This window comes from Prionailurus viverrinus, chromosome D1 (assembly GCF_022837055.1).
Source record: "Prionailurus viverrinus isolate Anna chromosome D1, UM_Priviv_1.0, whole genome shotgun sequence".
Lineage (NCBI taxonomy): Eukaryota > Metazoa > Chordata > Mammalia > Carnivora > Felidae > Prionailurus > Prionailurus viverrinus.
In genome coordinates this window covers 114,688,851-114,703,427 of record NC_062570.1, presented here as the reverse complement: position 1 = coordinate 114,703,427, position 14,577 = coordinate 114,688,851, and the positions used below count along the sequence as shown (strand labels likewise).

The window sequence follows — 14,577 nt, the reverse complement described above, 5'->3', positions numbered from 1 at the left end:
CTCCCCTGGGATCACCCAGACCCTTCCTTCTTCCTCTGGGACCACCAAAACCCTTCCTCCTTCCTCTGGGACGACCCAGACCCTTCCTTCTTCCTCTGGGACCACCCAGACCCTTCCTTCTTCCCCTGGGACCACCCAGACCCTTTTTACCTCCCCTGGGATCACCCAGACCCTTCCTTCTTCCTCTGGGACCACCAAAACCCTTCCTCCTTCCTCTGGGACCACGCAGACCCTTCCTTCTTCCCCTGGGACCACCAAAACCCTTCCTCCTTCCTCTGGGACCACCCAGACCCTTTTTACTTCCCCTGGGACCACCCAGAGCCTTTCTGTTTCCTCTGGGACCACCCAGATCATTCCTTCCTCCCAAAGGACCACCCAGAGGGTCTCTGTCCCCACCTCCCAACCAGGTCCCTCCTCCCCTCGGGCCACCCAGACCCTTTCTCCTTCTTCTGGAACGACCCAGATCCTTCCTTCTTCCCCCAGGACCACCCAGGCCCCTCCTTCTTCTGGGACCACCTGGAGGGTCACTGTCCCCACCTCTCAGACAGGTCCTTCCTCCCCCAGGACCACCCAGACCCTTTCCCCTTCTTCTGGGACCACCTGGAGGGCCACTGTCCCCACCTCCCAGCCAGGTCCCTCCTCCACCCAAACCACCCAGAGACACTCTGTGGCCACCGGCCAGACGCTTCCTCCCTCTGCCAGGATCACAGAGAGGGTCTCCGGCCCCAGCCCCTCTCTCTCTCCGGGCATCCCCACGATGACCAGCAAGCCCACCTCAGTCCACGTACCCACCACGGTCCCTGTGGTGACCTCCAGTGGGCAGACCACCCCCTGGTCCCGGCCCAGCAGGCCCACCTCCAGGACCACACCGCTCTCCACAGCCCCGCGGCCCGGCTCCACCAGGCACACGCTGGCCCCCACATCCTCCCCGGGCTGCAGGCCACGGTGCGCGTGGACAGACTGGTTTGATGAGGACTACCCCATACCGGGCCCCAACGGCGGGGACTTCGAGACCTTCGCGGTCTGGCGCTTGGCCGGGCACGTCTTCTGTGACCGGCCCCGGGACATCGAGTGCCGATCAGAGAAGGTGCCCGATGTGCCCCTGGAGGAGGTGGGGCAGGTGGTCCAGTGCAACGTGAGCTTTGGGCTGGTGTGTCGCAACCGCGAGCAGCCGGGGCCCCTGCCCTACTGTCACAACTTCCACGTGCGACTGCTCTGCTGTGAGGACTACAGCCACTGCGCCACCACCCCCGCCACCACTGCGGCCCTGTCCCTGGAGACCTCCCTGTCCCCGGAGACCTCCCGTACCTCGGCGATGCCCACCACCACGCCCACCACTGTCTCCCGCTCCCCGCCCAGCACCCGGGTCAGTGCGTCCCCGACGTGGCGCACCGAGACCTCGTCCGGCCTCCCCGGCACCGTGCCCAGCACCGCCGGGGCCACCTCCAGCACCAGGACCTCCCTACCGCCCCCCACGACCGAGGCCACCAGCTCCCCGCCGAGCACCGCCCTGGGCTCCTCCACAGTCGCCTCCACGGCCACGTCACCAGCAGTCGGGTCCACGGCCTGTGAGCCTCGCTGTGCCTGGACGGATTGGCTAGACGAGAGCTATCCGGTGCCAGGGGCCTCTGGTGGGGACTTTGAGACGTATGCCAACATCCGGGCGGCCGGCAAAGCCATCTGCAAGCGGCCCCTGGACCTGGAGTGTCGGGCCGAGCTGCTGCCCGACGTGCCCCTGCAGGAGCTGGGCCAGGTGGTGCAGTGCAGGCTGGGCAAGGGTCTGGTGTGCCACAATCGTGACCAGGTTGGCCGGTTCAAGATGTGCCTCAACTACCACATCCGCGTGCTCTGCTGTGACGACTACAGCCACTGTCCCAGCACCCTGGCCACGACTACGATGACCCCCCGGGCCACCAGCCCGGGTCCGCCCCCCACACTGGCTGCCAGTACCACCGTCTGGTCCCCAACGACCCCCAGTCTTACAGCGCCCAGCACGGGCCACACCGCGGCCACCTCCCCGTGCCAGCCCGCCTGCCGCTGGACGGGCTGGCTGGACAGTGACCAGCCCCTGCCCGGCCGCTTCGGGGGCGACATTGAGACCTACTACCACATCCAGGACACGGGCGGCCAGCTCTGCGCGGATCCCGAGGCCATCGAGTGCCAGGCCGTCCTCTTCCCGGACGTGCCCTTGGAGCAGCTGGGCCAGGTGCTACGATGTGACGTCAACTACGGACTCATCTGCAGGAACAACCGGCAGAGAGGAGGCCAGACTTGCCTCAACTACCACATCCGCGTGCTCTGCTGTGACGACTACAGCCACTGTGCCAGCTCTGCGGTCCCTGAGCCCACCAGCAGCAGCAGCAGCAGCACAGGACAAAGGTCATCGCAGGTTCCTGGGCCACAGACGACGGCCACGCACCCCTCCTCCCCTGCCACCACCCGGAGGGTCACTGTCCCCACCACCCAGACCGTTCCTTCTTCCTCTGTGACCACCCAGACCCTTCCTTCTTCCCCTGGGAACACCCAGACCCGTTTTATTTCCCCTGGGACCATCCAGACCCCTCCTCCTTCCTCTGGGACCACCCAGACCCTTCCTTCTTCCCCTGGGACCACACAGACCCTTTTTACTTCCCCTGGGACCACCCAGAGCCTTTCTGTTTCCTCTGGGACGACCCAGACCCTTCCTTCTTCCCCTGGGACCACCAAAACCCTTCCTCCTTCCTCTGGGACCACCCAGACCCCTCCTCCTTCCTCTGGGACCACCCAGACCCTTTTTACCTCCCCTGGGACCACCCAGAGCCTTTCTGTTTCCTCTGGGACCACCCAGACCCTTCCTTCTTCCCCTGGGACCACCAAAACCCTTCCTCCTTCCTCTGGGACCACCCAGACCCCTCCTCCTTCCTCTGGGACCACCCAGACCCTTTTTACCTCCCCTGGGACCACCCAGAGCCTTTCTGTTTCCTCTGGGACCACCCAGACCCTTCCTTCTTCCCCTGGGACCACCCAGACCCTTTTTACCTCCCCTGGGACCACCCAGACCCTTCCTTCTTCCTCTGGGACCACCAAAACCCTTCCTCCTTCCTCTGGGACCACCCAGACCCCTCCTCCTTCCTCTGGGACCACCCAGACCCTTCCTTCTTCCCCTGGGACCACACAGACCCTTTTTACTTCCCCTGGGACCACCCAGAGCCTTTCTGTTTCCTCTGGGACCACCCAGATCATTCCTTCCTCCCAAAGGACCACCCAGAGGGTCTCTGTCCCCACCTCCCAGCCAGGCCCCTCCTCCCCTCGGACTACCCAGACCCTTTCTCCTTCTTCTGGGACAACCCAGATCCTTCCTTCTTCCCCCAGGACCACCCAGGCCCCTCCTTCTGGGACCACCTGGAGCGTCACTGTCCCCACCTCCCATCCAGGTCCCTCCTCCCCCCAGACCACCCAGAGACTCTCTGTGGCCACCGGCCAGACGCTTCCTCCTTCTGCCAGGATCACAGAGAGGGTCTCCAGCCCCAGCCCCTCCTCCTCTCCGGGCATCCCCATGACGACCAGCAAGCCCACCTCAGTCCACGTACCCACCACGGTCCCTGTGGTGACCTCCAGTGGGCAGACCACCCCCTGGTCCCGGCCCAGCAGGCCCACCTCCAGGACCACACCGCTCTCCACAGCCCCGCGGCCCGGCTCCACCAGGCACACGCTGGCCCCCACATCCTCCCCGGGCTGCAGGCCACGGTGCGCGTGGACAGACTGGTTCGACGAGGACTACCCCATACCGGGCCCCAACGGCGGGGACTTCGAGACCTTCGCGGTCTGGCGCTTGGCCGGGCACGTCTTCTGTGACCGGCCCCGGGACATCGAGTGCCGATCAGAGAAGGTGCCCGATGTGCCCCTGGAGGAGGTGGGGCAGGTGGTCCAGTGCAACGTGAGCTTTGGGCTGGTGTGTCGCAACCGCGAGCAGCCGGGGCCCCTGCCCTACTGCCACAACTTCCACGCGCGACTGCTCTGCTGTGAGGACTACAGCCACTGTGCCAGCTCTGTGGTCCCTGAGCCCACCAGCAGCAGCAGCAGCAGCACAGGACAAAGGTCATCGCAGGTTCCTGGGCCACAGACGACGGCCACGTACCCCTCCTCCTCTGCCACCACCCAGAGGGTCACTGTCCCCACCACCCAGACCCTTCCTCCTTCCTCTGGGACCACCAAAACCCTTCCTCCTTCCTCTGGGACCATCCAGACACCTCCTCCTTCCTCTGGGACCACCCAGACCCTTTTTACTTCCCCTGGGACCACCCAGAGCCTTTCTGTTTCCTCTGGGACCACCCAGACCCTTCCTTCTTCCCCTGGGACCACCAAAACCCTTCCTCCTTCCTCTGGGACCACCCAGACCCCTCCTCCTTCCTCTGGGACCACCCAGACCCTTTTTACTTCCCCTGGGACCACCCAGAGCCTTTCTGTTTCCTCTGGGACCACCCAGATCATTCCTTCCTCCCAAAGGACCACCCAGAGGGTCTCTTTCCCCACCTCCCAGCCGGGTCCCTCCTCCCCTCGGACCACCCAGACCCTTCCTCCTTTGTCTGGGACGACCCAGATCCTTCCTTCTTCCTCCAGGACCACCCAGACCCCTCCTTCTTCTGGAACCACCTGGAAGGTCACTGTCCCCACATCCCAGACAGTTCCTTCCTCCCCCTGGACCACCCAGACCCTTCCCCCTTCCTCTGGGATCACCCAGAGGGTCACTGTCCCCACCTCCCAGCCAGGTCCCTCCGCCCCCCAGACGACCCAGAGACTCTCTGTGGCCACCGGCCAGACGCTTCCTCCCTCTGCTAGGATCACAGAGAGGGTCTCCAGCCCCAGCCCCTCCTCCTCTCTGGGCATCCCCACGACGACCAGCAAGCCCACCTCAGCCCACGCACCCACCACGGTCCCTGTGGTGACCTCCAGTGGGCAGACCACCCCCTGGTCCCGGCCCAGCAGGCCCACCTCCAGGACCACGCCGCTCTCCACAGCCCCACAGTCCGGCTCCACCAGGCACACGCTGGCCCCCACATCCTCCCCGGGCTGCAGGCCACGGTGCGCGTGGACAGACTGGTTCGACGAGGACTACCCCATACCGGGCCCCAACGGCGGGGACTTCGAGACCTTCGCGGTCTGGCGCTTGGCCGGGCACGTCTTCTGTGACCGGCCCCGGGACATCGAGTGCCGATCAGAGAAGGTGCCCGATGTGCCCCTGGAGGAGGTGGGGCAGGTGGTCCAGTGCAACGTGAGCTTTGGGCTGGTGTGTCGCAACCGCGAGCAGCCGGGGCCCCTGCCCTACTGCCACAACTTCCACGCGCGACTGCTCTGCTGTGAGGACTACAGCCACTGCGCCACCACCCCCGCCACCACTGCGGCCCTGTCCCTGGAGACCTCCCTGTCCCCAGAGACCTCCCGTACCTCGGCGATGCCCACCACCACGCTCACCACTGTCTCCCGCTCCCCGCCCAGCACCCGGGTCAGTGCGTCCCCGACGTGGCGCACCGAGACCTCGTCCGGCCTCCCCGGCACCGTGCCCAGCACCGCCGGGGCCACCTCCAGCACCAGGACCTCCCTACCGCCCCCCACGACCGAGGCCACCAGCTCCCCGCCGAGCACCGCCCCGGGCCCCTCCCCAGCTGCCTCCACGTCCCTGCCTGTCATGGCGTGGACCTCGTCCACTTCCGTGGTCACCACCCCGAGGCCCCCAGCATCCAGCAGCACACACTTCACCACCGGCTGCCTCTGCCGGGCATACGGGCAGCTCTTCTCTCCCGGTGAGTGAGGAAGCCCCTGGTTCCTTCCAACTGTCCACCCAGGGCACTCAGACCCTGGGTCTCTGGAGCCCTCCGTGTGCTTCCTGTGACTCAGGTGGTGCCGCCCAAGCCCCACCTTCTCCTGAGCTAAACTTGGCGTGATCCCCTTGGTGATTTTCTCCTCTACAGGGGATGTGGTCTACAACAAGACGGACAGTGCGGGCTGCCACTTCTCTGCCATCTGCAACCAGCACTGTGACATTGACCGCTTCCAGAGCACCTGCCCCACCTCCTCACCCCCAGCATCCTCGGCCCCCCTGTCCCCCTCCTCCGCAGCTCCTCCCTGCGACCTCCTTGTCCCTCCCCGACAGGTGCGCTTCCTGCCTGTGCTCCCTTGTTTTGCCGTGTGCCTGGGGTTGGGCAACCAACTGGGGGCTGAGGCCTGCCCTGCTTGGGGCTGTGGGTGGCCCCCGCTCACCCCTCCACGGGTAGTGCCGGAGGAAGGCGCCAAGGGTTGGGGCTGGCCCAGGACACAGGGCCCGTCCTGGGCAACGAGGGACCCGAGGCTGTGGCAGGGCCACGTGGCAAGTCTCATGGCCCCCAGCCGGTGAGCACCGTACCCTGTGTCTCCCAGGTGAACGAGTCCTGGACCCTGCCAGACTGCACGGTGGCCCGGTGTGAAGGCAACAACCGCATGGTGCTTCTGGAGCGGAAGTCGGCGGCCAGCGTGAGCTGCGTGAATGGGCATCCGCCAGTCAGAGTGTGGCAGAGGAGCGAGCCGTGCGACTTCCGTTTCGAGTGCGAGTGTAAGCTGGGTGGGGCCGGGGGGTGTGCAGGGAGCCCCCCACATGGAAGGGGCTCCTGAACGGGGGGTGGGCGTGCACACGGGAGCAGCAGCCGCGCCGTCATCCCCGGGGTTTCTGGGCGTCTTTCATGGAGCTGCCGTCTGGGAGCACTTCCGGCCTGGGCCCCGGACGCCTGGACGGCAGGTTCCGGGAGAAGTGAGGACCGCACACTGGGTCACAGCACCAGGAATGCCTGAGGCTGCAGGGAGGGCCCTCCCTGCCTTGTCAGCTTTGGGGGCTCCAGGCATCCCTAGGCTTGTGGCCACGGGCCTCCAGCCGTGGCTCGGCCTTCCCGTGGCCACTCTTTTCTTTACAAGGACACTTATCACTGGGCTAGAGCGACCCTGGTAATCCGGGACGGTATCCTCTAGATACTTAACGTCATTACTGACATGAAGACCCTTTCCCCAAATAAGGGTCCATTCTCAGGCTCTGGGGACACGTCCTTATCCTTCAGGGCCACCATCCAGCCTACTTGCCCATTTTATAAAAAAGGCAGCCGAGGGGCGCCCGCGGGGCTCAGTCGGTTGAGCGTCCGACTTCAGCTCAGGTCACGATCTCGCGGTTTGTGAGTTCGAGCCCCGCGTCGGGCTCTGTGCTGAACATCTCAGAGCCTGGAGCCTGCTTCGGATTCTGGGTCTCTCCCTCTCTCCGCCCCTCCCCTGCTCAGGTTCTGTCTCTGTCTGTCAATAATAAATAAACATTAAAAAAAAAATTTTAAAAAGAGGCAGCCAAGGCCCAGGGCAGTTGAGTGGCTCCCCCGGGTGGCACTTTTGGGGTGAGGGGACTGCCCATGTCCCGCAGGCTTGTGCAGCGGCTGGGGCAACTCTCACTACAACACCTTTGACGGCACCTCCTACTCCTTCGTGGACAACTGCACCCACGTGCTCATGCGGGAGATCCGCCCGCGCCACGGGAACCTCAGCATCTACATGCACAACTACTACTGTGGGGCCACCTCAGCCACTGCCCAGTGTCCCCGCGCCCTCAGCACCCGCTATAAGTCCACGGAGGTCATCCTCACCACCAGCACCGGCGCCGACGGGCAGGAGGAGCCCCTGGTGAGTGGCCCTGCCCTGCATCACCGGGGAAGGCCTGCAGGCCTGGAGGTCAGCCCCCGGAGGGGCCTCTGGAAGGGCAAAGGGCGTGCCATGACGCCCCGGGGGCCTGAAGAACGCAGCCAGCTGGGACTCCCCCAAGGACTTGGGGCCCCAGCACCCGGGAGGGAGAGCCTCCAAGGCAGGCCCTGCCGCCCCACCGCCCGATCATGGATCCCCCACCCCCACCCCCTGATATGTCCTCAGATACTGTTTGACGGAAAGCAAGTGAGCCCGGGCTTTGCCAAGAACGGCGTGAGTGTGTCCGTGACAGGCACCACCACGATGGGCATCGACATTCCTGCCCTTGATGTCAGCATCAGCTTCGACGGGCACGTCTTCCAGGTCCGGCTGCCCTACACCCACTTCAGCCACAACACGGAGGGCCAGTGCGGTGAGTGGGGGCCACAGCCGCCTCAGTGCAGGTGGGGGGAGGGGCAAGGGCAAGACCGTGACCCTGCTGCCCCACCTCCCCAGGCACCTGCACCAACAGCCAGACAGACGACTGCCGCCAGCCAGACGGCACCACCGCCCCCACCTGCCAAGACATGGCCCATACCTGGCTGGTCAGGGAGAGCAGCAGGGAGGACTGCGGGGCACCCACCCCCCAGCCCCCGGTACCACCCGCCACGCCCACCTCCTCCCCATGCCCCCCAGGACCTCTCTGCGAGCTGTTGCTGAGCCCGTGAGTCTCTCCTCTGGGTTTGGTGGTCCTGGGACAGAGACCTGCTCTCTGCCCTGGCCTCTGACCGCCCCTGCCCACAGGGTCTTCGAACAGTGCCACGGCCTCATCCCGCCGGGCCCGTTCTTCAGCTCCTGCGTCAGTGATGGCTGCCAAGCTGACCGCCAGGCGCCCTGCAAGAGCCTGGAGGCCTACGCAGCCCTCTGCCGTGCCCAGGGCGTGTGCAGCAGCTGGCGCAACGCCACCGGCGGGCTGTGCAGTGAGTCGGGGCGGCCCCTGGGGGCTCTGGCCTCCTTGGCCCACCTGACACCCGTCTCTGTCCCCAGACTTCACCTGTCCGTCCGGCAAGGTGTACCAGCCGTGTGGCCCCGCACAGCCCGCGTCCTGCGACTCCAGGTAAAGCCTGCCTGCGAGGTCCGGGGGCACCAAAGGGCCTGGGGTTCCCTTCCCCCACCCCGATCTCTGAGCCTTCGCTCCCGAGTGGCCCCGGGCAGCTGGCCAACCCCAGCAGCCCGCCCTGCCCTCGGCCCTCGCCCCTAGGACTGCACTCATGTGGATCGAGGGTCCTAGGAATGCCCTCCTGTCCTTGCAGGCGCCAGAGCGAGGTGGGCAAGGGGCTGGCGGAAGGCTGCTTCTGCCCGGATGGACACACCCTCTTCAACACGCACACAAACGTCTGCGTGCGCGAGTGCGGTAAGCACCTGCTGCGGCTGCCCTGACCTGAGCTACAGGGCTGCAGGGGAGCTCTGGGGTGGGAAGACGCCAGTCCAGGACCATCCCTCCTGGGTGCTCACTCCACAGAGGGCGCAGTATGGCCGTGACACCGAGTTCCCCAGGGAATTGTGTCCCCAGCGGGAAGAAGAGGCCTCTGCTGGGGGTGGGGGCAGCCAGGCCCGCAGAGACATGTCCCAGGGCCTGTGGTCTCTGCCCACTGGGTCTGGAACCCAGCACCCCCAGTGATCTTCCCCTTCCTTCTCCCCTTGCAGGCTGTGTGGGACCAGACGGGTTTCCCAAATCTGTGAGTATTCTGCCCCCCAGCTACCTGCCCCCTCGCCTGAGCAATGGGAGGGAAAGCCCCATCGCAGGGCACCCTGCTCTGCCCGGGCAGCCCTGTGGGGGGCTGGCGTGGGGTGCCGCGGTGTGCGACACATCCCTGTCACCCGGGCTGCTGCAGAGACAGCAGCTTGAGCGGGGGGCCAAAGGCTGGCATGACCACACTGAGGGCTGCAGCCCAAGAGCCAGGGCACCGTCTGGGAGTCTCCAGGGACCCTGACTGGTCTCTTCCAGCCCGGGGAGCGGTGGGTCAGCAACTGCCAGGACTGCGTGTGTCACGAGGGCTCCCTGTCGGTGCGGTGCACGCCCGTGCTGTGCGAAGCCCAGGACCGGCCCCCGCAGTGCAGCCGGGCGGGCCTGGTGACTGTGACCAGGCCTGTGGCTGACAAGCCATGCTGCATGGAGATGCTGTGCGGTGAGCCCCGTGCCCCCACTGGCCACAGGGTGAGGAGGGCCGAGGAGGGGGCCAGTTGGTGGGCCAGTTGGTGGGCCTCTTGGTGCTTCATTTTTCTACCTAAAGTGAGGCTGGTGGCTTCTGGTGTGGCTGCGTACAGCGAGGGGACCAGCAGGAACCCAGAAGATTCGACCCCCAGGAAAAAAATATGACTGTGCAAGAAACTCCCCTAGACTGTGAGCTGGCACGGCCAGAAAAGGGGAGCTGCAGGGGTGCCCCTGACAGTGCCCCGACTCTCCCACAGTCTGCAACACGACCACCTGCCCCCAGAGCCCGCCCAAATGTGTGCCGGGAGAGGAGCTGGTGGCCACCCAGGAGGAGGGCGACTGCTGCCCCACCTTCAGCTGCCGTGAGCTGTGCTGGGGATTCTCTGGGGCGGGGCTCGGGCGGCGGAGGGTGAGCGGTTTCCCCCTAACACCTGGGCAGGTGCTCAGCCCTCCCTTTCCTTCCAGGACCTAAGCTGTGCACCTACAATGGCACCGCCTATGGGGTAAGGGCTCTGCTGAGCCAGGGGGCAGTGGGTGGGGCCCTGGGCTCCGCACCTCGGCTAGGGGACCTCCACCCCTCGTCTGGACAGGCCCAGCCCTGCCTGCAGCCTCCTGCTTGAGAGCAGATAAGCACGGGGCTCTGGGTCCTGTAGAGCCTAGCGGAGACATAAAGGAGGGGGACACAGGGGCGGCACTGTCTGCCGAGGGCCTGGGAGGGCCATGGGCTGAATGCCTGCCTCTGAGAGCTTAGGTTCAGGGTCTCCCGGGAGCCTCCTCACAGCAAGAGGGCTGGGGTAGGACCGTGCCCTCCCAGCCCCCTCCAGCCTGCCTGCCTTCCCTGCCTCTGCCCCGGTCTGTGCTCAGCCAGGGGGTACATGCAGAATTCTATTTGAAGAACAAAGAAACCACTTTCTGTAGGCCTTCCCTTCCTGCCGCCCAGCCAGCAGCAAGGAAGGGTCTTGGCCCCGGTCCTGTGCCCCCACCAGTGCCCTCAATGTTGCCTCCCCTCACCCCAACCACTGCAGATCGGTGCGACCTTCCCAGCGGTCACTCCCTGCCACACATGCACCTGCCTGTCTGTGGACACCCAGCACCCAACGGTGCAGTGTGAGGAGGACAACTGCAGCACCACCTGCCCCCAGGTACACCCTCCTGGGCAGACGCCGGTAGTGCCTGCCTGGTGGCAGCCCTGGGCAGGTTGCTAAGGAGGTCGCTGGGCCCTTAGGGTATGGATGGGGTTCAGGAGAGCTGGGGAGGGGGGCTGGGGGTGAGGATGTAACCGTCCCTGTCCCTCAGGGCTTCCAGTACCAGAAGGTGGACGGACAGTGCTGTGGGGAGTGCGTGCAGACAGCGTGTCTCACGCCGGACGGCCGGCTGGTCCAGGTAAGAGGGGGTTCGGTCTCCGCCCCCCCGCCCCCGCCGCCCCCCCCCGCCCCCGCCGCCCCCCCCCGCCCCCGCCGCCCCCCCCCCCCCCCCCCCCCCCCGCCAGGGGAGACTTCCCTTCAGCCCTTCTCAGCCCACCAGATAATTCATTCCCCTGTGGGCCTCCACCCTCCCCATCGCATTTCTGCAGCCCAACGAGACCTGGGTCAGCAGCCTCGTGGACAACTGCACGGAGTACCGCTGCGACGCCAAGAACGGGCTCCACGTGCTCACCCCGAGGCCGCTGCCCTGCCCGGACCTGTCCAGCTGCAAGGTGTGTGTCCCGGGCCGCCCGCGTCCTGGAGATCCCTCCCAAGGGCCCCGCCCACGCCCGTCCCCGGAGGCCACGCCCCACCAGGGCCACGCCCACCCGATTCCCCGCTCCCCACCTAGGAGGCCACGCCCCACCCCTGGGAAGCCCGCCCACGCTCGGCCCCAGAGGCCCCGCCCGCGCTCCTACTCCTGGGAGTTCCTGCCCAGCCCCCAGCCCCCCCCACCCCGCTCTGTCTCCCCCACCCCTGCAGGGCATCCTCAGGAAAACTGGCTGCTGCTACTCCTGTGAGGAAGTGGGTAAGCTGAGGCCCGCCTACCTGCCCCCACCCTCCAGCCCCTCCCAGTCTCTATGCACTGATTTCTGCCCCAAGCTGCCTCTAGCCCCAGCACCCCACCCCGAGCGCGGGGCTCCCGAGGGTGGGAGGAGCGGCCCAGGTCAGGGGAGAGCTCTTCCCGCACCTCCACCGCCCTTCCTCCCTCCGCCCAGACTCCTGCCAAGTCCGGGTCAACAGGACGGTCCTGAGACACCAGGGCTGCGCCACCCAGGCCCCGGTCAACGTCACCTTCTGCGAGGGCTCGTGCCCAGGAGTGTCCAAGTGAGCGAGGCCGGGGCCCCTCCCAAGGGCCCCCTCCCTGCCCCAGACCGCCCTGGCTTCTGCCAGGTGGAGCAAGTAGGCTGGGAGAGCAGAAGGAAGGATGTGACGTTGGCTCAAGACCCTGGGGGGGGGGGGGGGGTGGTTCCTGGAGGGAGGAGGGTCTTGTCTGATCAGCTAGTTTGATGAGCTGGTTCCAAGAAGGGAGGGGGCCTGACCAGAGGAGGTCAGAGCTCGGTGACCCTGAGCGCTGTCCCAGGTCAGGTCAGAGAAGCCCCCAGTGCTCCGAGGACAAGCTCAGGGCTGCCCGTGAGTGGGTGGGAGCCATCCTCTCCAGGCCCCAGAGAAAGCAAGAGCTGGGTGGCTGGGGCTGGAAGAGGCGGGTCCTGAGGGTGGCCACTCAAATCTGCAGGTTCTCCATGGAGGCCCAGGCCATGCAGCGTCAGTGCACCTGCTGCCAGGAGACAAGGCTTCACGAGGAGGTGGTGACCATGCAGTGTCCCGATGGGACAGCGGTCCAGCACACCTACACCCACGTGGACGAGTGCAGCTGTGCTGCGTCCTGCATCCCTGCTCCCGAGGCTCCCGAGGACAGCACCCCCATCTTCTCGATCTAGGGGTCCACCACTGGCTGTTGCCATTCTGACCCCATCCCGCAAGCTCCCTCCCTCCCCCTCCGGAGCCAGAACACTCACTACCCAACCGCGGATAGCCGGGCCAGCCTGCTGCAGGAGTCCGAGCACACCCTCCACCCGTGCCCTCGCGACACCTGCGCCCTGGAGGTGATGGTGCCATGACGGCCTGCCTGAGGGGGGCTCCAGGAGGGGGCCTTGCCCTCGGAGCCCCTTCAGCACGTCTTGGCCACCTGCCTGGCCATCAGGGCCGACCCCTCATTTGAGACACAAGCGCCTGCTCCGTCCGGACTCGCCCCCTTCTTGGTGTCAGAGGTGTGCCCCATAGCAAAGTGCGCATCAGCTGCCATGCTGCTCCCCGCACTGTGGGCCTGCGTGCCCCCCTCCTGCCCCCTGCTGCTCCTCAAAGCCCCGGGGAACAGATTCCTGCTGGCCACCTCCTGCAGCAGAATTCAGGCTGAGGCCCGTCCAGGCAAGGCCAGACCGGCAGCCTCCAGGGAGTGGTGCCAGGCAGGCCCATGTCTGGACCCAGGCGTGGGGTTACCATGGCCGACAGGAGGGCCCCGGGCAGGGGTGGGGGGCGTCGGAGCTCCCTCTGCTCACTCAGCCCCGATCTTCCAAATAAACGCTGAGCATTGTGTACATGTCTTGGCCCTGGAGTCTTTTCCGCCAACTGAGTGCCCCCCTCCGTGCGTCTGTGGGCCAGGCAGGGCCCCTCAGGCTGTACAGCACCCCCAGGGCTCATGCCGGACCCGCTGGGAGGGACAGGTGGGTGAGGGGCAAGGAGGCCCCTCGGGGTCAGTCTTGGGCTGTGGGGAATTGGCTGGGGCCAGGCGTGAGTCATCATTTCAAACACACGGGATTTATAAGGAGACTGTTTCACTGGTGTCGGAAGACTGGAAAACCCGCTGGCAGCGTGGACGCAGCCCAGGGCCGTGTCAGCGCAGGCAGTAGCTGCCTCGTGGGCTGGGTGCACACGGAAGAGGGGTGCTCCATGCTGCCCAGACCCCAAGGCAGCTGCTGGTTGCTGCAGGGCCTGGCCCCGGCCCGGGTCTCACTCGGAGTGCTTTCTTCAAGGCACCTGTCCCACCTCGACTTGCTCTACGAGGGCCCTTCTTGCCTCATCTCACCAGGGAGGCGGGGGCAGGGGGCAGGGATCTCTGCCTTCTTTTCTGCCGCTCTACCCAGAGAGCTCCACGTGCACATGGTGGGTGTGGGAAGGATGGGGGAGCAGGTGGGGTGCGCAGACAGGAGAGGTGCTAACCAGACACAGAAGGCGCCCCACTTACCTGGGCCAGAAGGACGAGAAAGACCCCCAAGTGGGCAGAGCTGGTTTCAGGGGGTACTGCCACCTGGGGAGGCAAAGGACGCTGCTGGTGGGGGCTGAGTGGGAGGGTCTCTCCCCCTCCCTGAGTCACATGACCTGCCTCTGCACTCAGTGTGGCTCCCATGCCCCCACCCCCACCCCCCACGCCAGGGGAAGGTGGGGCTGGGGGCCCAGGGAGAAGGGCCTGGGCTCTCTTAAGGCCACTGGCTGGCCTTTCCTACGATCTCAAGAGGTCCATCCAGGGCAGGTCACCCTGGGCCCTGGCCGGCCGGAGACGGCTCGTGCAGCAAATGAGGCCTGCTGCCCACTCCTGGGACCAACTTCTGAAAACTTACCCTGAACTTCTGGTCTGATTTCCTGAGTCTTTGTTAACCCCCGTGCAAAACAACAGCATTCCTTAAACGCCTGTCATTCCCCCGGTACACTCTCTTCCTTAAATAGATGTACTTCTTA

The 14,577-nt window shown here is 65.9% G+C and overlaps 1 protein-coding gene across 1 annotated transcript in view; it reads left to right on the top strand.

The window, feature by feature from the left end:
• MUC5B (mucin 5B, oligomeric mucus/gel-forming) overlaps positions 1 to 13,385 on the top strand; it is a 34,991-nt gene extending 21,606 nt beyond the window's left edge. Inside the window, exons 35-55 of the mRNA XM_047823317.1 lie at positions 484 to 2,389; positions 2,648 to 4,294; positions 4,580 to 5,780; positions 5,949 to 6,130; positions 6,394 to 6,565; positions 7,409 to 7,665; positions 7,909 to 8,095; positions 8,179 to 8,386; positions 8,467 to 8,642; positions 8,710 to 8,779; positions 8,976 to 9,076; positions 9,370 to 9,401; positions 9,671 to 9,851; positions 10,135 to 10,239; positions 10,343 to 10,380; positions 10,903 to 11,019; positions 11,174 to 11,260; positions 11,451 to 11,573; positions 11,824 to 11,869; positions 12,060 to 12,168; positions 12,578 to 13,385. Of these exons, the coding sequence (XP_047679273.1) occupies positions 484 to 2,389; positions 2,648 to 4,294; positions 4,580 to 5,780; positions 5,949 to 6,130; positions 6,394 to 6,565; positions 7,409 to 7,665; positions 7,909 to 8,095; positions 8,179 to 8,386; positions 8,467 to 8,642; positions 8,710 to 8,779; positions 8,976 to 9,076; positions 9,370 to 9,401; positions 9,671 to 9,851; positions 10,135 to 10,239; positions 10,343 to 10,380; positions 10,903 to 11,019; positions 11,174 to 11,260; positions 11,451 to 11,573; positions 11,824 to 11,869; positions 12,060 to 12,168; positions 12,578 to 12,782 (7,150 nt within the window). The 3' untranslated portion in view covers positions 12,783 to 13,385. The remainder of the gene's footprint in view (positions 1 to 483; positions 2,390 to 2,647; positions 4,295 to 4,579; positions 5,781 to 5,948; positions 6,131 to 6,393; positions 6,566 to 7,408; positions 7,666 to 7,908; positions 8,096 to 8,178; positions 8,387 to 8,466; positions 8,643 to 8,709; positions 8,780 to 8,975; positions 9,077 to 9,369; positions 9,402 to 9,670; positions 9,852 to 10,134; positions 10,240 to 10,342; positions 10,381 to 10,902; positions 11,020 to 11,173; positions 11,261 to 11,450; positions 11,574 to 11,823; positions 11,870 to 12,059; positions 12,169 to 12,577) is intronic.
• The last annotated feature ends 1,192 nt before the right edge of the window (positions 13,386 to 14,577 follow it).